The sequence below is a fragment of the Echiichthys vipera genome (assembly GCF_963691815.1).
Source record: "Echiichthys vipera genome assembly, chromosome: 8".
NCBI lineage: Eukaryota > Metazoa > Chordata > Actinopteri > Perciformes > Trachinidae > Echiichthys > Echiichthys vipera.
In genome coordinates this window covers 1,157,502-1,178,741 of record NC_139833.1, presented here as the reverse complement: position 1 = coordinate 1,178,741, position 21,240 = coordinate 1,157,502, and the positions used below count along the sequence as shown (strand labels likewise).

Here is a 21,240-nt window from a genome sequence, read left to right as displayed (position 1 = left end):
CCGTCCGTGGGGGAGGTCCTCTGCACCGACCCGCTGGTCGCCAAGATCTCCTTCACCGGCTCCACGGCCACCGGCAAGGTGAGCGTCTGAGAGCTGCAGCTGAGTCAGCGTGTGTCTGCTCTTTCGCTTCTGTTTGACTTCTATTGTTTTGCATTTCTTTGTTTCTTTGTGGTCGTTTCAGTCGTTTCCTGTCTTCACTTCCTGTCTTCACTTCCTGTCTCTGGTTCAGTGTTCGGCAGAACTCCTGCAGAACCTGGTGGTCGTGTTGTGTGTTGTGTGTGTTTGTATTCACCTTTGTGTGGTTTGTGTTTGTTCTGTGTGCTTTTGGTTGTTTTGTGTCATTTTTGAGTCATGTAGCGTTGCTCTTTGCTCGTGTGTGTGTGTTTATGTCAGGGCCCCTGACCCGCTGGGCCCCTGACCCGCTGGGCCCCTGACCCGATGGGCCCCTGACCCGATGGGCCCCTGACCCGGTGGGCCCCGGTGGTCCCACTCCAATTGTCCCTAAAGGCACGTTAGTTCTACGGTAAGGACGTCCTCTTCCTCTTCGTCTGAACTCCAGCCTTCATCAGAGCTGCTGTTTTCTCCAGGTATGACGTGTTTGATGAAAACAGCCGACCTTCAAAATAAAGTTCCAGACCCGGTTCTGTCCGTTCCTCCCTGGTGCTGCTGGCAGAGAACGGCGCCCCCTCGTCCCTGTTGATGGTGTTTCCCTCACGCCTCCTTATTTCTACGGCCTCCTTCCTCCACCTTCTGTGTCTGTTTGTTTCTGATGTGGTTGTTTCTCCTGTCCCAACGACCCGGACCCGGCCCGTTTTCATTAAACACGTCAGACTCAACAGCAGCTCTGATGAAGGCTGGAGTCCAGACGAACCCGTCAGCTGAGGAAAGGGAAGAGGACGTCCTTAACTTAGAGCTCACCTGTCTGACATCAGTAAAGACGACAGCAGGAACACGACCGATCTGTCCCCAAAGACCCCGTTACAGAGGAAACCTTACTGAAGCGGTGACACTCGTGTGGGCTCTCAGGTTCTGCTGACACTGTGGGCCCCGGTGGGCCCGATGGGCCACGGTGGGACCCGGTGGGACCCAGTGAGCCCCGGTGGGACCCGGTGGGCCCTGGTGGGACCCAGTGAGCCCCGGTGGGCCCTGTTGTCCCGCTCCATCTGTCCCTAAAGACCCCGTTGTGACGTGTGTGTGTGTGTGTGTGTGTGTGTGTGTGTGTGTGTGTGTGTGTGTGTGTGTGTGTGTGTGTGTGTGTGTGTGTGTGTGTGTGTGTGTGTGTGTGTGTGTGTGTGTGTGTGTGTGTGTGTGTGTGTGTGTGTGTGTGTGTGTGTGTGTGTGTGTGTGTGTGTGTGTGTGTGTGTGTGTGTGTGTGTGTGTGTGTGTGTGTGTGTGTGTGTGTGTGTGTGTGTGTGTGTGTGTGTGTGTGTGTGTGCGCTCTCAGGTTCTGCTGAAACTCGCCGCTGACACTGTGAAGAAGGCGTCCATGGAGCTGGGAGGCCACGCCCCCTTCATCGTGTTTGACAGCGCCGATGTGGACAGGGCGGTGGGCGGAGCCATGGCGTCCAAGTTCAGGAACTCTGGACAGGTAAGGTCTCAGCGTCTCCGTGGTAACAGCAGCAGACTTCAGCGCTGAGGCCACGCTGTCGTCTAACTTCCTCTTCCTGCAGACGTGCGTGTGTTCCAACCGCTTCCTGGTGCAGAGCGGCATCCACGACCGCTTTATGGAGCGGCTGGGCCGGGCCATGGACGCCGAGCTGCGCCTGGGCCACGGCACCGAGCCCGGCACCACCCAGGGGCCGCTCATCAACAGCAGGGCCGCGGAGAAGGTAAACGCCGCTCACAGCACTTTTCATCTATTTTTACTTGTTTTGTGTCTGTTTTTACTTGTTTTGCATCTCATTTTAGTTGATCGTATAAAGAGTTTCCATGAAAGCTAAGCCATGAGGTGTGTGTGTGTGTGTGTGTGTGTGTGTGTGTGTGTGTGTGTGTGTGTGTGTGTGTGTGTGTGTGTGTGTGTGTGTGTGTGTGTGTGTGTGTGTGTGTGTGTGTGTGTGTGTGTGTGTGTGTGTGTGTGTGTGTGTGTGTGTGTGTGTGTGTGTGTGTCTCCAGGTTGCCCACCAGATTTCAGACGCCGTGTCCAGGGGAGCGAAGGTGCTGCGGGGCGGGAAGCGTCTGGACGGGTCCTTCATGGAGCCCACGCTGCTGTCGGACGTCACCACAGACATGCTCTGCACCAGGGAGGAGACGTTCGGCCCGCTGCTGCCCGTCATCAGGTCTGGACTCACTCTCACACACGACCCGCAACACAAACCGCTCAAAGTGACTTCCTGTTTCTGTGAACGCGGCTAAGCTAACATCTGCTAATGTCCTGATAACGTCTGTTGACCAATCAGATGTTATGTTTGTGCTTTCACAGGTTCAACACGGAGGAGGAGGCTCTGGCCATCGCTAACGCCTCCAACGTCGGGCTGGCAGGTGAGAGCGACGTCCTGGGAATGTTAAAACATGGAGAATCCAAAATGTAAAAAGCAGCGGCGTGCGTGAGAGTCAACCTCTCGTCTCCGTGCGTGATGGATTCAGATGCGTCTTGACAGAGAAATAACTGACGGGCAGAGCTTTTGATTTAAACAAAGAGCAGGAACATTTAATGGAAAGTCCCGCAGAGATCAGCCGCTCCACTTCACAAACATGTAGACATGGCGCTGGCGTCCTAAACCCTGACCCTGTGCGCTCGTGTTTCTGTTCTCAGGCTACTTCTTCTCGCAGGACGTGAGTCAGATCTGGCGGGTGGCGGAGGCGTTGGAGGTGGGGATCGTCGGGGTCAACGAGGGCCTCCTGTCCACCCCGGAGGCCACATTCGGCGGGGTCAAACAGTCCGGGTTGGGCCGCGAAGGCTCCAAGTACGGCATCGACGAGTACCTGGAGGTCAAGTACATGTGCTTCGGAGGCCTCACAGCCTGAAGCGCCGCCCGTCCCGTGGTGCGGCGCTCTCGTCCACACGCAGTAATCAGTGACGGTGATCGTGACGGTAGAGCTCAGGTTTGACTTGATTTAACCACAAACGACGTGAAATAACCCTTTAAATCAGAATCAGCGCGGCTCAGACGCCTCATTTAATCCAAACTCACAAATAACTTTTCACCAATCAGGATTTTGAATCGTCCCTTCTGACGTTAGCATTAAGCGCTTAGCGGTTAGCAGTTAGCGGTTAGCAGTAATGGAGTTAGCAGTTAGCGGTCAGGAGGCGGCGCTCTGATCGGACGGGTCGGAGAAGTCAAACAGGATTCGTGGCACTTATGATGTCATCGTGTTTGATGGCGTCGCAGAAAAGGTAAAGCACATTTTTATGGAGAATATTCGTTAAAGAAGTCTATTTTTAGTCGCTGTCGTTGCCATGGTTACAAAGGGGGTGGGACATTTCTGGAAACTTTCCATGTGGTACGTTAAACGGGGAATTTTGGAAACGATCCAAATTGGAAACTTTCCATTAAAATTTGGCAAAGCAGCTTTATTTGTGCAGCACTTTTCATTTTCATACACAAAGACGACGCCGAGCGCGTCACAGCGACGCGTCCTGAGTTCAAACGCAGACGATAATAAAAACAGTGCGGACGTCACAGGTGCAGAGATTCAGCAGAAAGCTGAAGGTGAACATGAAAGGTTTAAAAGTGTTCAGAGGGTGAACGTCTCACGTCTGCAGGACGTTTGTTGCAGCGGTTTGGAGACTGAACTGTAAATTTGGGTCATTTAAAGAAACTGGATCCAAACATCCGGTTTTTTCATCCATGCAGAAATAATACAATTAAAAAACAACATTACATTTAGAACTTTATCAAGTTTGAATGATTTATTTAAACAACAAAAATTTGAACATTGAGTAAAACATGACTGGTCCACACTTGGACTCAAACCGGCGACCCTCTGGTTCCCAGCCCAGTCACCTCTGGACTGAGCTGCTGTGTTTCCTTAGTTGTGACGTCATCAACCTTTAACAGACTCACGTCAAAAGTCTTTGTGATGTTTTAACACGTTGATGTTTTAAATCACAGAAGCAGAATCTCGTTTTAGACCAAGAACTGCTGCTAGCTAGCTAAGTAGCATTAGCTCGCTAATTAGCATTAGCTGTAGAAGTTGGTACAAACTTCATCTCCGGCCGACTTCCTAATGTCTCCAGGCGACTCGTTTGAAAATCCGAACTCTTAAATGTGGATTAAGTGTCTCGTAGAAAACGTCACGTCACGTAGTCACGCTAGTTTGTTTTTTTATACAACGACTGAGACTGAAGCTAACATCTCGCTAGCTAGTTAGCTTCCAGCATCACAAGAAATAAACCAGTCTGATCGAACGGGAAACTTCACACTGTTTAAATATAATATTTAATATTTACTAAAGAAACAAAAGAAGCAACACAAACGTCAGATTTCTGCTTTATTTTTCACATTTTCAGACATTTAAAAAAAAAAATTATATTGAACGTGAACGAGTCAAAGTCGTAAACTTCCCCAGATCCAATAACGAGCGAGGGACGAACGTGCTGAAGCAACAAAGGGATTTAAAATATAACTGGAAAATATATTTTTGCATAATTTCAATCTCAGTCACATGCACAGATGATTTCTGCTTCTTACATTTCAATTAACATTACTAACATTAACATAAACATAATTAGCATGGACGTCTGGCTGTGACAACACAAAATGTTATATTTAATGAATATTTATGTTTGCATGTAAAACAAGTTGTTTAATTTGACCCCAATCTCCAGTTCATTCCCATGGAAAGTTTCTGTAAATGCTCCTGGAGACAGATTTTGTCGCGTGACGCTTTAAAACGGAGCGTCGACGCTGGAAGTTGGTCTCAGATTCGCTGTGAACACATTTTTATAATTATTAACATTATTATTATAATTATTACAGAGATTCTGTTTGAACGTGAACGAACGGACGAGTCAAAGTCGTAAACTTCCCCTGATCCAATAACGACAAAGGGACGAACGTGCTGAAGCTAAAAAGGGATTTAAAATATAGCTGAAAATATATTTTTGCATAATTTCGGTCCTCGATCACATGCACAGATGATTTCTGCTTCTTACATTTCAATTAAATAATTATTAAGTTTGACTTGCACATGAATCAGGAAATGTAGTGTTATAGTTTAGCGTGGACGTCTGGCTCTGACCACACCAAATATGTTATATTTAATGAATATTTATGTTTGGATATTCCCATAAATTCCCATAATTTCCCATAATTTCCATGGAAAGTTTCTCTAAATGCTCCTTGTGACAGATTTTGTCGCGTGAGGCTGAAACTAAAACTGAGCGTCGACGGTGGAAGTTGGTCTCAGATTCGCCGTTAACACATTTTTATAATTATTACCATTATTATTATAATTATTACAGAGATTCTGTTTGAACGTGAACGAACGGACGAGTCAAAGTCGTAAACTTCCCAAATCCAGTAACGACAAAGGGACGAACGTGCTGAAGCAACAATTTTAGATTTAAAATATAGCTGAAAAATATATTTTTGCATAATTTCGGTCCTCGATCACATGCACAGATGATTTCTGCTTCTTACATTTCAATAATATAATTATTAAGTTTGACTTGCACATGAATCAGGAAATGCAGTGTTATAGTTTAGCGTGGACGTCTGGCTCTGACAACACCATATATGTTAAATTTAATGAATATTTATGTTTGGATGTGATACAAGTTGTTTAATTTGACCCCATTCTCCAGGTCATTCCCATGGAAAGTTTCAGTAAATGCTCCTTGTGTCAGATTTTGTGGCGTGACGCTTTAAAACTGAGCGTCGACGGTGGAAGTTGGTCTCAGATTCGCCGTGAACACATTTTTATAATTATTAACATTATTATAATAAATATTACAGAGATTCTGTTTGAACGTGAACGAACGAACGAGTCAAAGTCGTAAACTTCCCCTGATCCAGTAACGACAAAGGGACGAACGTGTTAATGCAACAATTTTAGATTTAAAATATAGCTGGAAAATATATTTTTGCATAATTTCAATCCTCGATCACATGCACAGATGATTTCTGCTTCTTACATTTCAATAAAATAATTATTAAGTTTGACTTGCACATGAATCTGGAAATGTAGTGTTATAGTTTAGCGTGGACGTCTGGCTCTGACAACACCATATATATGTTATATTTAATGAATATTTATGTTTGGATATTCCAATTAATTCCCATAATTCCCGTGGAAAGTTTCTCTAAATGCTCCTTGAGACAGATTTTGTGGCGTGATGCTTTAAAACTGAGCGTCGACGGTGAAACAGCGTCTGTGTTTGAGCTTTCAGAAGAAGCTCAGACTGGAAGTTTGTCTCAGATTCGACCTGAACACATTTTTATTATAGTTATTATTATTCTAATTATTTTAATTATCACAGAGATTCTGTTTTGAAACGTGATCACAGAAAAAGCACAGGACTTTTCCCCGGGTCGTTGTGTTGAACGTCCTGCAGTCGTTTAAAGTCAAATCTGTATTTTTGTATGATTTTGAAAACTCCTGCATGTTCTGACATCTGAACGTTTGGACACGAGTTCAAATCCCATCTAAACATAATCTCAAGCATCAGAATTTGTCCGTTTTTAAGTCTCACACTGTAACAGGGTCTTTGTCTTACGTGTGGAAAGTTAGTTTCTAAAGTCAAACATTAGTTTTCTAAATAAATATAAATTAATATAAATGTTGAATAAATGCTCTTGAACATGTCGGCATGCACATATTTTTATTTACCATTAAAGATGTAAAGAGTTCCTGTAGTGGCAGTTTTATTCTCTGAGCCTGTTTCTTCAAAGTGCCATGAACTTTTATTCCTTAGTGTTGATGATCGAACACTTTAGATTGTCTCAGGGCGCACTCCCACTGTGCCTCCGTCCCGTGCCCCAGCACGTGTCACGGCTAAAGTCTGGTTCCTTCGACCAGTGTGAGTGCAACCGTACCACGTCTAGGAGCGGCACGCTTGCCGTCCACGGCCCGTTTGGGAGAGGTGGGCTTTAGTAAAGCACGTTTGCACGTGTACGAGCACGAGCGTGCGCACGTGTACGAGCACGAGCGTGCGCACGTGTACGAGCACGAGGCCTACGGCGGTTCTGAGGTCATTTCCTGTGCGCCTGTTGGGACGTAGAAAAAAGAAGGAGGGACCATGCGCGGACATTTCAAACAATGGCGGTGAAAGGTTCACGTTGGTGTGATGCGGAGGTGGAGTGTTTACTGCAGATTTGGTCGATGAAAAGATTCAAAAACAGTCGACAAGACGCACAAAAACTCCGAGGTCTACGGAAAGATCTGGAAACAAAGCCACGCATCGCCATGACGTCATCAATGCGTGTGACGTGTTACGGCGTGATGACGTATAGGCAGCAAGAAGCATTCTCCGAGGCCCAGGTAGTGTGAGTACAAACGGGCCTGGAGGGGGGGACAAGGACCCTAAAGCACGGGGCACGGGACGGAGGCACAGTGGGAGGGCGCCCTTAAGGTTTATTAGAGAGTGACGTAACAAGGTTACAAGGTTTTAAAGCTGGTTTAAAACTCGAGGTGTTCGATAACTTTCTCAGTTTCTCCGACACCGAGGACGGAACCTGAAAAAGATCGTTGGCGGTGACCGTGACCATCGTGACCGTGACGGTGATGAGATATTCAGATGCTTTTTAAACCAGCTTTAAAAACACAAATACACTCAGCAGCCATTTTATCTGCTCCACCTCGACGTCACGATCCGCTGTTGTCTTTGTCGTAAACGTGTAAAGTCGCTCACGTGTGTCGTGGCGCTCACACTTTGCGGCGCTGTTGCATCAGAAGGTTCACGTGTTCCTGATGACGCGGGTGCTGAGGTGATGTCACAGCGAGCTAACCCTTTTCATCTGAGCCGGAGACGTGATTTTTAAGTGTTCAGCAGATTTTGTGAAATTTGTCGTAATTGTACAAAAATGTTGTTGCCATAGTTTTAATTTTTGTACCTGACTTCAGTTATTAACGGAACATTAAAAAGAGGAGATTGTGATATTTAATCTTGTGCTGATTTCTTTATTTATTAACGATCATCATAAACATAATGCTGCGTTCAGGTGCTGTCAGTATTATGGGAAAAATCAGCTCCTGACTGTGAAAACACCCGACAAGCCAGAGCGACTCGGGACGGTGGAGAAACTGTTGATACAAAACTTTTTAATGGTCATTTTAGGTTTATTCCCATCTCTGCAGTGAACCAGGTCCTGGTCTCTGCAGTGGACCAGGACTCTTCAGTGGACCAGGTCTATGCAGTGGACCTGGTCCTGGTCTCTGCAGTGGACCAGGTCTCTTCAGTGGACCAGGTCCAGGTCTCTGCAGTGGACCTGGTCTCTGCAGTGGACCAGGTCCTGGTCTCTGCAGTGGACCTGGTCCTGGTCTCTGCAGTGGACCAGGTCTCTGCAGTGGACCTGGTCTCTGCAGTGAACCTGGTCCTGGTCACTGCAGTGACCTGGTCCAGGTCTCTGCAGTGGACCAGGTCTCTGCAGTGGACCAGGTCTCTGCAGTGGACCAGGTCTCTGCAGTGGACCAGGTCTCTGCAGTGACCTGGTCCAGGTCTCTGCAGTGGACCAGGTCTCTGCAGTGGACCTGGTCCTGGTCTCTTCAGTGGACCAGGTCTATGCAGTGGACCTGGTCTCTTCAGTGGACCAGGTCCTGGTCACTGCAGTGAACCTGGTCACTGCAGTGAACTTGGTCTCTGCCTTAAGTGTTTGTTTTGGTTCTTTGCCTGAAACAAAGTTTGTGTTTAACAGAAGTTAAAGTGTCATTCAGAGCTCAAAGTCCAACTCTGCATCTTGTTGTTGTCTTTTGTGTCCTTGTGTCTTTGTGGTCGTTCTGTGTTTGTCCTTTGCTTTAGTAGTTTCGCACCATTTTGTGTTTTTTTTTTTTTTAATCTCTGATGTTTTTGCATCTATTTTTAGTTGTTTTGCGTTTATTTTAGGCTGTCAACTCCCGTCACGTCAAGTTCTGTAAAGTTACGTCCGGAGTAAAATCACCCCAGGGTCTTTTTCAGCACTTAATCATCAAATAATCATCGAGACAGTTTTTTTCTGTAACAACTATTAAGGTAGAAATCCAGGAGAGATGCTAACAGCCGGACGTGGCTAACAGTGATTAGCTCGGGGCAGCACGGTGAAGGCATTCAAAGGTCTTTTTTAACCACTAATGCTGCTGAAAATAACAGCAAACCTCTGCAGCAGCATGAGAAGAGTCCCTACACACACAACAAAGCACCAATGGGCTCCTTCCACTGTAATGGACTTTACTATGAGAGGAGCTGGTACAGGGGCCAGTAGGTAAGTCTTTAAAACACTCTTTAATAAACTCTGGCTTCACTAACTACGCTGATGACGCTTTGTTGTGTGTGTAGGGACTCTTCTCATGCTGCTTCTCACTTGTCAACAAAGCTACTCTTGGATAAACTAGCTTGTTAACTAACAAGATACAAAACGTCAAACAGGCAGATTTGCAGTTGGAAGGTTGGTGTTTTCTGTTTTGCGGTATGCTAGCGGTTTCCCCCTGCTTCCAATCTTTCTGCTAAACTCGACTACAAACATCGTGGACTTTCTTTAGGTAATGACATTGAAATGAATGACAGTTTGTCAGTAGTAGTCTTAAGCAGGTTAAAGGATAGATGCGTAAAATGCTAACAATGTAGATACAGCAAGAAACTGAATTAGCGTCAACGTCCAGTGAGCTCTGAGTTAGCATCACAGTCCAGTTAGCTAGTTAGCTTAGGGAAGCCTCTCTGACTCTTGGATGGATTGGTGACTAGCTTGTAAGCTAACAAGATGCAACATGGAAATCATTTAGACTTGGGGTTGTTAGAGCTAGGCTAGCAGTTTCCCCTGCTTCCAGTCTTTGCGCTACGCTAGGCTAACCCAGTCCTGGACCTGGTTCTGTACTAGAAGCACAGTCGAAACTTTTTATCTTCTCTGGGGAAGTGGACGTCCCAAAACGTCTGACTCCTCTTTCAAATCTCTCACTTAGAAGTTCACGTATCCAGAGTGAACGAGCCGACGCGTCCGTTTGCAGGAGTTCGGCCCGGGAACAGGTTCATTTTACCGGCCTCACAGAAACAAGAGTTCTGGAATGAAGTCCTTTAAAACTCTTAAGAAGTTTAATCTTAGAAGTGCAAACACCCCAGACGAGTCCTGTCCGCGCCCTGAGGAGGTCGGCTCCCCCGGTCAGCCGAAGGCGTTCCCGTTGCGGGCGGCCTGGGCGCTGATCCGGTTCCTGCTGCGGACCGGCCGGTCCCGGCTGAAGATGGTGTCCTGGTCGCTGTCCAGCTCCGACTCTGACATCATGAGGCTGGAGTTGTGCTCCGTGCTGCGGTGTTTGATACCTGCAGAGACGTAAGGGGCTCGGTTCTTAACATCCTTTATAAATGTGGGCTTCATTTCCTTTGTTGTTGTTTATTTTAGTGTTGTTTTGGTTTTTGTTTACGATCAAACTAAAACCTGGAGTTGTTTGTTTGGACACGAACAGAAACTTTATACAAAAGTCAAAGAGCTAAAATGGGACCTGGTTAACCCTCCTGTTGCCCTCAAATTTGACTAACACCATTTATTCTTGGGGTCAATTTGACCGTTAAACATCTGTAAAATGATCAGAATCAATGTGTGACTCAAGTGAAGTCGGGTACTTTATGTTTTTATTTAACAGAATGAAAAATATCACTGATGTTAAACTGCATGGAGGGATTTCTGTGTGTGTGTTTTAAAGTAAGTCTGTTATTTTAATGCTATTTTGTGTTATTTGTAACATCTGGAATGAAAGTAACGTCCGTTATCAAGGACAGCAGCATGAATTTGACCTCATTTAATATCTGAATATTAAAATAAACAATAATAATAATTATGATTAAATCATCCAGATGATCAAACTGACCCAAAGGAACACCGATGCCACAAGTACATGAACGATAAGAACAATAAAAATATATATAATCATGATAATTTTAGGTTTTTTATGAGTTTTCCCCATAAAATGAGGAAAAGTCATAAATATAAAGCAAAAAAAACAACGAAATGACGTTATTTAGAGATTTTAAACATTAAATGGGGTCAAATTGACCCTCAGGAGAACAGGAGGGTTAATGTTTCTTTGGAGTTTTTAAAAGTGCAGACACGTCTGGTCCGAGTACCGTGGCCCTGAGGTGCAAATCAAAACAACAAACAAACAAATGTTGTTGTGTTTTAATGATCAGTTGTTGACGTGTGTGAAATACACAACACAAATCATGATGAAGGGCGCACTCACACTGTCCTTCCGCACCGGGCCAAAACAGGTTTTTCGGCTAAAGTCTGGTTCCTTTGACCAGTGTGAGTGCAACCGCTCTGCGCATAACTGTGGCACGCTTGCCGTCCACGGCCCGTTTGGGAGAGGTGGGCTTTAGTAAAGCACGTTTGCACGTGTACGAGCACGAGCGTGCGCACGTGTACGAGCACGAGCGTGCGCACGTGTATGAGCACGAGGCCTACGGCGGTTCTGAGGTCATTTCCTGTGCGCCTGTTGGGACGTAGAAAAAAGAAGGAGGGACCATGCGCGGACATTTCAAACAATGGCGGTGAAAGGTTCACGTTGGTGTGATGCGGAGGTGGAGTGTTTACTGCAGATTTGGTCGATGAAAAGATTCAAAAACAGTCGACAAGACGCACAAAAACTCCGAGGTCTACGGAAAGATCTGGAAACAAAGCCACGCATCGCCATGACGTCATCAATGCGTGTGACGTGTTACGGCGTGATGACGTATAGGCAGCAAGAAGCATTCTCCGAGGCCCAGGTAGTGTGAGTACAAACGGGCCTGGAGGGGGGGACAAGGACCCTAAAGCACGGGGCACGGGACGGAGGCACAGTGGGAGGGCGCCCGAAGTGAGTGAAACCGTATCCGGCGGCTGTTACCTTCACTAATGTCACCGAGCAGCGTTTCAAAGACCGACGTGAATAGCGGATCGTTTTAATCGTGCACTAATAAACGTATTTAGCTCAACTGAAGGCTGAGCTCTCAGGGCCACCGTAGAATCAGGACCACCCGGGCTCTCCAGGACCAACCGGGCTCTCCAGGACCACCCGGGCTCTCCAGGACCACCCGGGCTCTCCAGGACCACCCGGGCTCTCCAGGACCACCCGGGCTCTCCAGGACCAACCCGGGCTCTCCCTGAACCCACTCACTGAATTTGGGTCTGAGCTCCAGCCGCTCCTGCTCGTCCATGTTGTCCAGGATGGTGTATTTGGTTTTCTTCCTCACTTTGGTTTGTCTCCTCCTGAAACAGTCGACACAAACATCATCATCATCATCGATGAACGGGTATCAAACCGTCGGACTAAGGTGCGCTCACCTCCTGCAGCAGCAGATGAAGGTCCAGCTGAGGGACAGGATGAGGACCATGAGCAGGAAGCTGGTCAGGATGACGTAGAGAACCCTCCACTCTGACAGGAAGAACACGTCTGTTACAGACAAACCTGCTGCTCTTTGTTTTTACCGATGTACGAAGTCCGATGCTAATAATTACCACAGTTGCTCTCCCCGTCGCCGAGGTAACGGCGGACTGGGTTTTCGGTCCAGAAGGGGTCGCAGGCGCACTCCTTAGTGATTGGATCGCACTGACCGCGGCCGGAGCAGCGAAGCAAACACACTGGAAACAGGAAGCAGATGATCGGGATCAGTTCTGTTAGCATCACTGTTAGCATCACTGTTAGCATCACTGTTAGCATCACTGTTAGCATCACTGTTAGCATCACTGTTAGCATCACTGTTAGCGTCACTGTTAGCGTCACAGTTAGCATAGCAGAAATATTTACGATCTTAAAATAAAATGTTACTGATGACCAGGTCTCTGCAGTGGACCTGGACCAGGTCTCTGCAGTGGACCAGGCCTCTGCAGTGGACCAGGCCTCTGCAGTGGACCTGGTCCTGGCAGGTCCTGGTCTGGTCTGGACCAGGACCTGGACCTGGTCTGGGCCTGGACCTGGACCTGGTCTGGTCTGGACCTGGACCTGGTCTGGTCTGGACCTGTAGGGACTCACAGACGGTGTCGACTCTCAGCGCTCTGAACAGCAGGTAGTCGCTCTTCTCTCTGAGCAGCTGGTTCCTCAGCAGGACCACCAACCTGGAGCCAGACATGGACCCCGAGGGGCCCCGCACCGAGAACCGCAACACCGTGCTACACACACACACACACACACACACACACACACACACACACACACACACACACACACACACACACACACACACACACACACACACACACACACACAGAGTAAGTTTCATGACTTCAGATCTTTGACCAGTCAGTAAACCCAGTCCGTCAGTGAACCGGTCCTGGTACCTGAGGTGCGAGTGCCCCTGCAGCGCTCGGACCTGGACGTCACTGTCGAGGACGTGGAGCAGAGCGGCGAGCTGTCGGACCACCGTGTCCCTCTGAGCCACGCTGACCTGGGACACGGACACCTGCATCTCCAGCTCCACCTCCTCCCCTCCCCCCGGCTCTACGGAGACACGGCGGGGACACACGTCACTGCTCAACCGGCGGTTCGATCCCCGACAGCCATAACATGATCAGCGAACAACAACAGGGACCTACCGGGCCGCACCTCCACGGTGGCGGTGGCGGTGCTGTAGCGCCCCTGAGCGTCGGTCACCCTCAGCTGGAACAGGTAGGTGCCCTCCACCAGGTTGGCCAAGTACAGGGAGGCCTGGGCGTCGGAGCCGTACAGCACGTCCTGCAAACAGCCGTCCATCACAGCACATGAACACTCTCTAACCGCGCGCTCTGACCTTCAGCATCACAGTGTCGGTACTGACCCCGGCAGCAGGACTCTGGCTGTCTCTCACCCACAGGAAGCGGACCTGGCTCTGGTCCCCGTCGGTCACGGAGCCCCGGAGGACCAGAGAGTTGTTGGGCAGAGAGAGCGTGTGGCTGCCGCTGGCGTGAGCGACGGGAGGAAGACTTCTGGCTGCAGGAGGAAGAGCGACGGGAGACGGGTGGATTAACAGAGAGGGCGGCTGAGAGTGAGACTCTGGCCTCATCACGGACTTAGGGAAAAAAGTCAGAAGACTGTGACAGAAAAGTGGTAATTACAGAAAAAAGTTATAATAAATAACGTAATATTTTGTGAAAAAGTCGGAAGATTGTTAAAATAAATCGTTATTAGAGAAAAATAGTTGTTAGATCGTGACAAAAAATCGTAATTTTACTGGAAAAAGTCTGAAGATTGTTAAAAAAATCGTAATATTTTGTGCAAAGGTCGGAAAAATTGTGACAAAAAAGTCGTAATGTTTAGAAATAAAGTCGGAAGATTGCGACAAAAAAATCGTAATTAGAGAGAAAAAATGTCGTAATATTGTAAAACAAAATTGTAATTACAGAAAAATAGTTGTGAGATTGTGATAAAAAAGTCGTAATATTTTGTGAAAAAGTCGGGAAATTGTTAAAAAAAATCGTAATATTTAGGGAACTTCACTGTCGAGATATAAAAAGTGTGTTTTATGGAAAACGTCTTCAAACGGCATCAAAAGTTCATTTAGGAGGAAATGACGTCATCGACAGGCGCCCAAGGGGAGCGTTACAAGAATAAAACGACACATTTCTCTTTAGGAACACGACTAAAGTCACGTTTGACATGTTTTAAGGTGGAAATGTGACGACACGTTGTTAAGCGTTAGGTCACGTTTGACGCGTTTTAAGGTGGAAATGTGACGACACGTCTTTAAGCGTTAGGTCAGGTTTGACGCGTTTTAAGGTGGAAATGTGACGACACGTCTTTAAACGTTAGGTCCCCTTTGACACGTTTAAGGTGGAAATGTGACGACACGTCTTTAAACGTTAGGTCATGTTTGACACGTTTAAGGTGGAAATGTGACGTCACGTCGTTAAACGTTAGGTCACGTTTGACTGTTTTAAGGTGGAAATGTGACGTCACGTCTTTAAACGTTAGGTCACGTTTGACTGTTTTAAGGTGGAAATGTGACGTCACGTCTTTAAACGTTAGGTCACGTTTGACACGTTTAAGGTGGAAATTTGACGACACGTCGTTAAACGCTAAAAGTGACGCCCCTCACCCTCCTGCACCCTGACGGTCAGTGAAGCGCTGTCCGTCGCCCCCTGCTGGTCGGAGACGCTCAGTCTGAAGGTGTAGCGTCCCACCCGGAGACCCGTCGCCGTGGCAACCGCCTGGTCCGCGCCCTCCAGCTTCACCCCCGGGGGTCCGCTGTAAAACAACAACACGACCCACGGGTGACAGGAAGTTATTAATCTCAATTATTTAAACATGAAACCAACCGGCGTGTTCGGCTCCTACCTGACGGCGTCCCAGTGGTAGCTGACGACGCCGCGGTCATCGGTGCTGCCGCCGCCGTCGAGCAACAAGCTGCTCACCGGGAGAAGCAGCTTCCTGTCGGGACCCACGACGGCCACCGGGCCACGGTTTGACCCCCTGACGTCTGATTCTGAACAAAGATGCAAAATACGTCAGGATCGCATTTTTATGCTAATTCAATAATCTGTGTCAGCGACTTCCTGATGCTCGGAGACAAAAAAGATTGTGACAAAAGTTTTATTTCAGGAGAAAAATATTTTTTTAATATTTGGAGAAAAATATCTGAATTTTGTCGGAAAAATCTGAATTTTGTGATTAAAAAATCGGAATATTTTGAGAAAAAAATGAGTAATAATGAATAAGATTGTGACAAAAAAGTTATATTTTCGTGAAAAAAGTTAAAAGTTTGTGATAAAAAAGTCAAACTTGGAGAAGAGTCGGAGGCTTGTGACAGAACAGTAATATTTAGAGACAGAAGTCGGAATATTACGAAATATTTAGAGTAAAAAAACAGTAAAAAAATACGACTTCCTCCGTCTGACGTGAGTCTCATCTCCTCAGCCCGTCATGGTGACACAGAGCCGGGTTCAAATCAGCAAACGAACTCTGAACACCTTAAAAATGAAAACTCTCAAACGTGAATCTGCCATTTTGTTAAACGTTGGCGGCGCCCTTTAGCGGCGTCAGTTGGCAGCGGGAGGACTGCTCATCTGAACGATTGCTCAGCTCCCGATGCTGCTGATCGGATGAATCATCGATGCTTCTGTATGAACGTTTTTGTAGATTTTGTTAAAAGATGCATAAAAAATCCTTAAATACACAGAAATCATAAATAAGGGACGTTACCGGACTCTGCAGAGGTCGTAGCCGAGGCCGCGGTCACCGTCGGGGGCGTGGCGCTGGAAGGTGGGGCGGTGGTGTCAGAGGTCACGGGTGTGGGCGGGGGTCGGGTGGAGGGCGGCGGCGCTCCGGTTGCTGATTGGAGCAACTTCAGCGCGTCTGCGGAGCATCGAGAGGCAAACTTTAGTTTTCAACAAGTACCCTGTGTGTGTGCGTGTGTGTGTGCGTGTGCGTGTGCGTGTGCGTGTGCGTGTGTGTGTGTGTGTGTGTGTGCGTGCGTGCGTGCGTGCGTGCGTGCGTGCGTGTGTGTGCGTGTGCGTGTGCGTGTGCGTGTGTGTGTGTGCGTGTGTGTGCTCAGTACCACTTGTGGTTGCAGGGGAAACCGTGTGCTCTGTGGGGTTTCCCGGGGACACCAGCAGGGGTCGGTCTGCAGGTGAAGGAGGGAAAGAAATCATCGTTTTTATTTTAACTTTGAGAGAAAAACGTAAACGTCAAAGTCGTGCAGCGGTTGTTAAACATGACGTCACACTCTCAGGCGTACCTGGCTGTATGGACGTGCTGATTGGCCGATGGGGCGGGGCAGGGGTGGGAAGTGACGTCCTTATATGGTCGTGTTGGGTGGAGACAGGTGTTGGTTTCCGTGGTGATGTTGGTTCAGAGCTGCTTTGTGTTTTGGTCTGAACAAAATGAAACAGGACATTTTATTATCATAATCACATCTAATGCAGATACTTACAGTCGTTATGCTAAGCTAGGCTAACCATAACTTTATTATTATGTGACATTTAAAGATGGAGGACGTTCCGTCTCACTCTGGGACGTGAAGCGTAAACAGTGCTGCAGTAGTTTCTGTGTGAAGGGATTTGAACTCACGGTTCTCTCTGCAGGATCAGTCGAGCTCCTGGTTCTGTCCTCGTCTCCTCCGCTGATGTTCCCCCCGGAGGAGCCTCTGTTGTGGGCCGCGCTGCTCTCCGTCGGCCCCCTCTCTGGACCCTCCTCTGTCTCTGATTGGTTGAACTTGTCTCTTTCCTTCCAGGACGTCTGCTCGGTCGTGGTCTCCGCGCCGGGCCCTTCCCTCTCCTCCTGACTCCCCTCTGGATCCTCCGCATCCAGCACGCCGCGGTCGGAGAAGTCCCGCCGGGGCCCGTCGACCAGGGCGAGGTCCTTCAGGGCCTCCAGGTCCCCGGGGGCCTCAGAGGACCGCAAGAGGGGCCTCCAGCGGCCGGCGTACGGCTCTCCTCTCACCAGAGACTGCAGCACCAGCGTCTGCGGGGACGCGCGCCGCAGGAAGGCGAGGACGGAGTCGGCCCCGGGTCTCTCTCGGGGCTGGCAGTCCTGCCTCTGCTGGCAGCTCAGGATGTAGCAGCGGCCCTCGAACAGCCAGGCCAGGTCGTATCCCGGCAGGTCGCAGCACGCCGCCACGCACTGCGGCAGGGACGCCACTCCAGGTACCCGCAGGATGCTGCTGCTCTCCACCGCCGGGGACACCACCGCCTCGGAGAAGGTCGCCCCCTGCCAGCACTGAGACGCCGCTACAGCTGCAACACAACACGAGACTTTCAGGCTCCTCGGACCGACAAGGAGGTCACGCTTCCAGCTCGCTGTGTCTGTTTGTCAGCAGGAGCACGGAGAAACTAGCGGACGCATTTACCCGAGAGCTGGTGGAAAAGTGCCGCGTGAGCCGAGAAAGAACCCGACAACTTTTAATCCAAATCAACTTTTGTTAAAGGTTCTCTGTGAAACATATTTTTTACGCTGCGATCACACCACATGTGATGGAAGCGATGAAAGCACAAGAAGAGCGAGTAACGCGCTGGAGCATCGTGCGTTTGGAGCGCGGAGTCAGTTCTGTAGCTGCCTGCGTCTCTACCCTGCTGTTGTGCTAAATGGGAAGTGCTACATGCTAACGCTAAGTGGGATCTGAACGCTTCAAAGGACAGGAACGAGCTCTCAGAGGAAGTGTGTCGTGTTGCAGTGAGTCGGTGATTTCACCTCCGTGGCTGTGGAGGGCGCTGACCTGCCTCCGCGGCTCTCCTGTAGATCAGACGAGGACGCGCTGCGCTTCTTCTTCTGGATTTCCCGCAGACCAGATGCCCGGATGTTATGAAACTTACCGTGATCTCCGTGCTGATTGGCTGACACGCCACAGCGTCACAGGGTTCAGCTGACAGGTGTCAGGATCCCGGTCCTGTCGGCCTCTTCCCTCTTCCTTTTGTGTCTTTCCCTGTCTAGTTGTCTGGGGTGGTTCCTCCAGCTGTGGCTCGTCTCCTCGTTAAGGCAAATGGATAAAGAGCCGGATGTGCCCACGTTTTGTGTTGGTTTTGCATCTATTTTTAGACATTTTGCATCTTTTTTTTGTCATTTTGCATCTATTTTAAGTCATTTTGCATCTATTTGTGTTGGTTTTGCGCGTTGGCATTGCATTACGGGCAACGTGATCTGAACGCGGGCGCCGCCTGGATTGATTCTGTACGTAATGACGTGGCTTCTACGCGGACGCAGTGATGACATCATCATGAGCGTTAAAAAGAGGATCATGTCGATGTTATGATGAAGATGATTATGTTTTTAAGTAAACAGAATTATAACGAGTAAGTGAGTTTATCATTTTACAGCATGGCACCGTAGTGGTGACGATGATGATGACGACGATGATGATGATGATGATGAAGACGGGTTCTTCAGCTGTAGTTTAGGAGCCGGACGCTCTCTTTCATCCTTTAAGCACAAACAGACGAAGCCAAACTCAAAGTCAAGGTAAATGTTTGTACCTTCAACACTGTGAAGCAGCAGCAGGAGCGTTTTCTGCCACATGGTCGGCCTGAAACACACACACACACACACACACACACACACACGCACACACACACACAAACAAACACACAGACAAACAAACAAACAAACAAACAAACAAACAAACAAACAAAAACACACACACACACAAACACACACACACACACACACACACACAGACACACAGACACACACAAACACACAAACACACACACACACACACACACACACACACACACACACACACACACACACACAGACACACAGACACACACAAACAAACAAAAACACACACACACACACACACACACACACACACACACACACACACACACACACACACACACACACACAGACACACACACACACACACACACACACACACACACACACACACACACACACACACACACACACACACAAACACATCACATTATCAATTAAACAACAACTTAAAGGTAATTGTTTTTCTTCTGACTCAAGAAATAATTGAATAATATGAAATGAAAATAAATGAAACAAATAAAAATCAAATCAAATACATTTAAAAACACATTGTTTTTATTCTTTTTAACATATATTAACTGATTTAAATCGGGCTGATTTAACTTTTTACATACAGTTATAAATATTGTAAATATAAAAGTTAATATGAACAAAATACTTCATTAACTCTGTTTTTGCCTCATGTTCGTATTTTTGTGTTTTTAAGTATATTTAAATTTTATTTCCAGTGTTTTTATTTATTTATTATTTAATATTTTTGTTTGTATATTTTACCGTTTGGGTTTATTTTTAAAAATATTATTATGTGACTTTGTCTTTAAAAAGGTGCTTTATCAAATAAACTCATTATTTTTATTATTATTATTATTATGTTGAGGCCGTTTCAGCACCGCGCAGCCGGACAGCGCCACCGGAAGCCCCGCCCCTTTTACTCTGACGCTGCAAAAACATGATAAATATATAATAATATAATATAATAACTCTTATAAATGATCAATCTGATAAATAACAGAGTTTCACTTGAGTCATTTACACGAAAACACCGCGTCACCCTCGTGTTTGCCTCTGCACTAATGATGCAGGTCGCTCCCCTGAAAGCACCAGACTCCATTGAAAAATGTATAAATTTAAGTTTTTCCTGCTCATTGATTACTATATATGAATAATAATATAATAATTAAAACAGTTTCCGAATCTGTTTACACCACTTTTATATTCGGCTCAAATAAATGACACTAAAAAACACGTTTTACACTAAAACTTTCAACATTTCCAGCAGGTTCTTTAAGACGCCAGCTGGAAAACCCGCAGATAAACACGCGCACTGTCACCTGGTTTTAAAACTGTGGTTTTGTTAAAATCACGCACAGAGAGAAGAATAAGACTCGCACAGATGTTCGGCCTCTGAACAACATGTCCATTAATGATGGAAACCTGCTTTTGAGTCGTTTCCGTTCTCCGCATCGCGACTTGTGAGAAAAACGTAAAATGACGCGTTTTGTGGACGGAGTCTGGCGCGAGAGAGGCGGTGAAGGGCCGGCAGCGTGCGGAGGATGCGCCTGAGCCGGAGCCTGAGCCTGAGCCTGAGCCTGAGCTAACATCTGTGCACGAACACACACCTTTGGGATTTGTCTGCACCGTGAGAGGAAGAAGCAGCACCGACCACCGGGCCCTCCGTGCCCGTTACAACCCCCGGACCGTCCGCGTACCCGTTATTGACCCACCTGTGCGGCTGCGGCCCGCTCCCCCACTTCTCCCGGTTCTCCCGGTTCTCCTCACGGCTTCTCCCAGTCAGACACACAGGTCACTCACACACACAAACACACACACACACACACACACACACACACACAAACACACACATACATACACACACACACACACACACACAAACACACACATATACATATTTTTATAGGTTAGAATATGCTGCATTGTTGTCAAATGAATTGTAGTTATTGTGCATTTAGCATCTTTTTGTGGTGGTTTTGCATCTATTTTTAGTCATTTTGCATCTTTTTGTGGTGGTTTTGCATCTATTTTTAGTCATTTTGCATCTTTTTGTGGTGGTTTTGCATCTATTTTTAGTCATTTTGCATCTTTTTGTGGTGGTTTTGCATCTATTTTTAGTCATTTTGCATCTTTTTGTGGTGGTTTTGCATCTATTTTTAGTCATTTTGCATCTTTTTGTGCTGGTTTTGCATCTATTTTTAGTCATTTTGCATCTTTTTCTGG

The 21,240-nt window shown here is 47.3% G+C and overlaps 2 protein-coding genes across 3 annotated transcripts in view; one reads left to right on the top strand and one right to left on the bottom strand.

Annotated features, from left to right (window-relative positions):
* Positions 1 to 6,848, top strand: part of aldh5a1 (aldehyde dehydrogenase 5 family, member A1 (succinate-semialdehyde dehydrogenase)) — a 13,214-nt gene extending 6,366 nt beyond the window's left edge. For both annotated transcript variants that reach the window (XM_083918400.1, XM_083918399.1), the window contains 6 exons: positions 1 to 78; positions 1,445 to 1,588; positions 1,671 to 1,829; positions 2,113 to 2,276; positions 2,420 to 2,478; positions 2,753 to 6,848. The exon at positions 1 to 78 is cut by the window's left edge and continues 66 nt beyond it. In XM_083918400.1, coding sequence (XP_083774526.1) covers positions 1 to 78; positions 1,445 to 1,588; positions 1,671 to 1,829; positions 2,113 to 2,276; positions 2,420 to 2,478; positions 2,753 to 2,964 — 816 coding nt within the window. In that variant the 3' untranslated portion in view covers positions 2,965 to 6,848. The remainder of the gene's footprint in view (positions 79 to 1,444; positions 1,589 to 1,670; positions 1,830 to 2,112; positions 2,277 to 2,419; positions 2,479 to 2,752) is intronic.
* A 3,381-nt stretch (positions 6,849 to 10,229) lies between these two features.
* Positions 10,230 to 20,758, bottom strand: kiaa0319 (KIAA0319; the record flags this gene model as incomplete). Its single annotated transcript, XM_083917728.1, has 16 exons — positions 20,730 to 20,758; positions 18,978 to 19,027; positions 17,080 to 17,744; positions 16,748 to 16,883; positions 16,568 to 16,633; positions 16,213 to 16,365; positions 15,349 to 15,496; positions 15,110 to 15,258; positions 13,853 to 14,004; positions 13,632 to 13,770; positions 13,377 to 13,536; positions 13,072 to 13,208; positions 12,558 to 12,680; positions 12,384 to 12,474; positions 12,217 to 12,308; positions 10,230 to 10,387 (listed from the first exon to the last, which is right to left on the bottom strand). The coding sequence occupies exons 2-16, from the start codon at positions 19,018 to 19,020 to the stop codon at positions 10,230 to 10,232; spliced, it is 2,412 nt and encodes an 803-aa protein (XP_083773854.1). The 5' UTR covers positions 19,021 to 19,027; positions 20,730 to 20,758.
* Between the last annotated feature and the right edge of the window lie 482 nt (positions 20,759 to 21,240).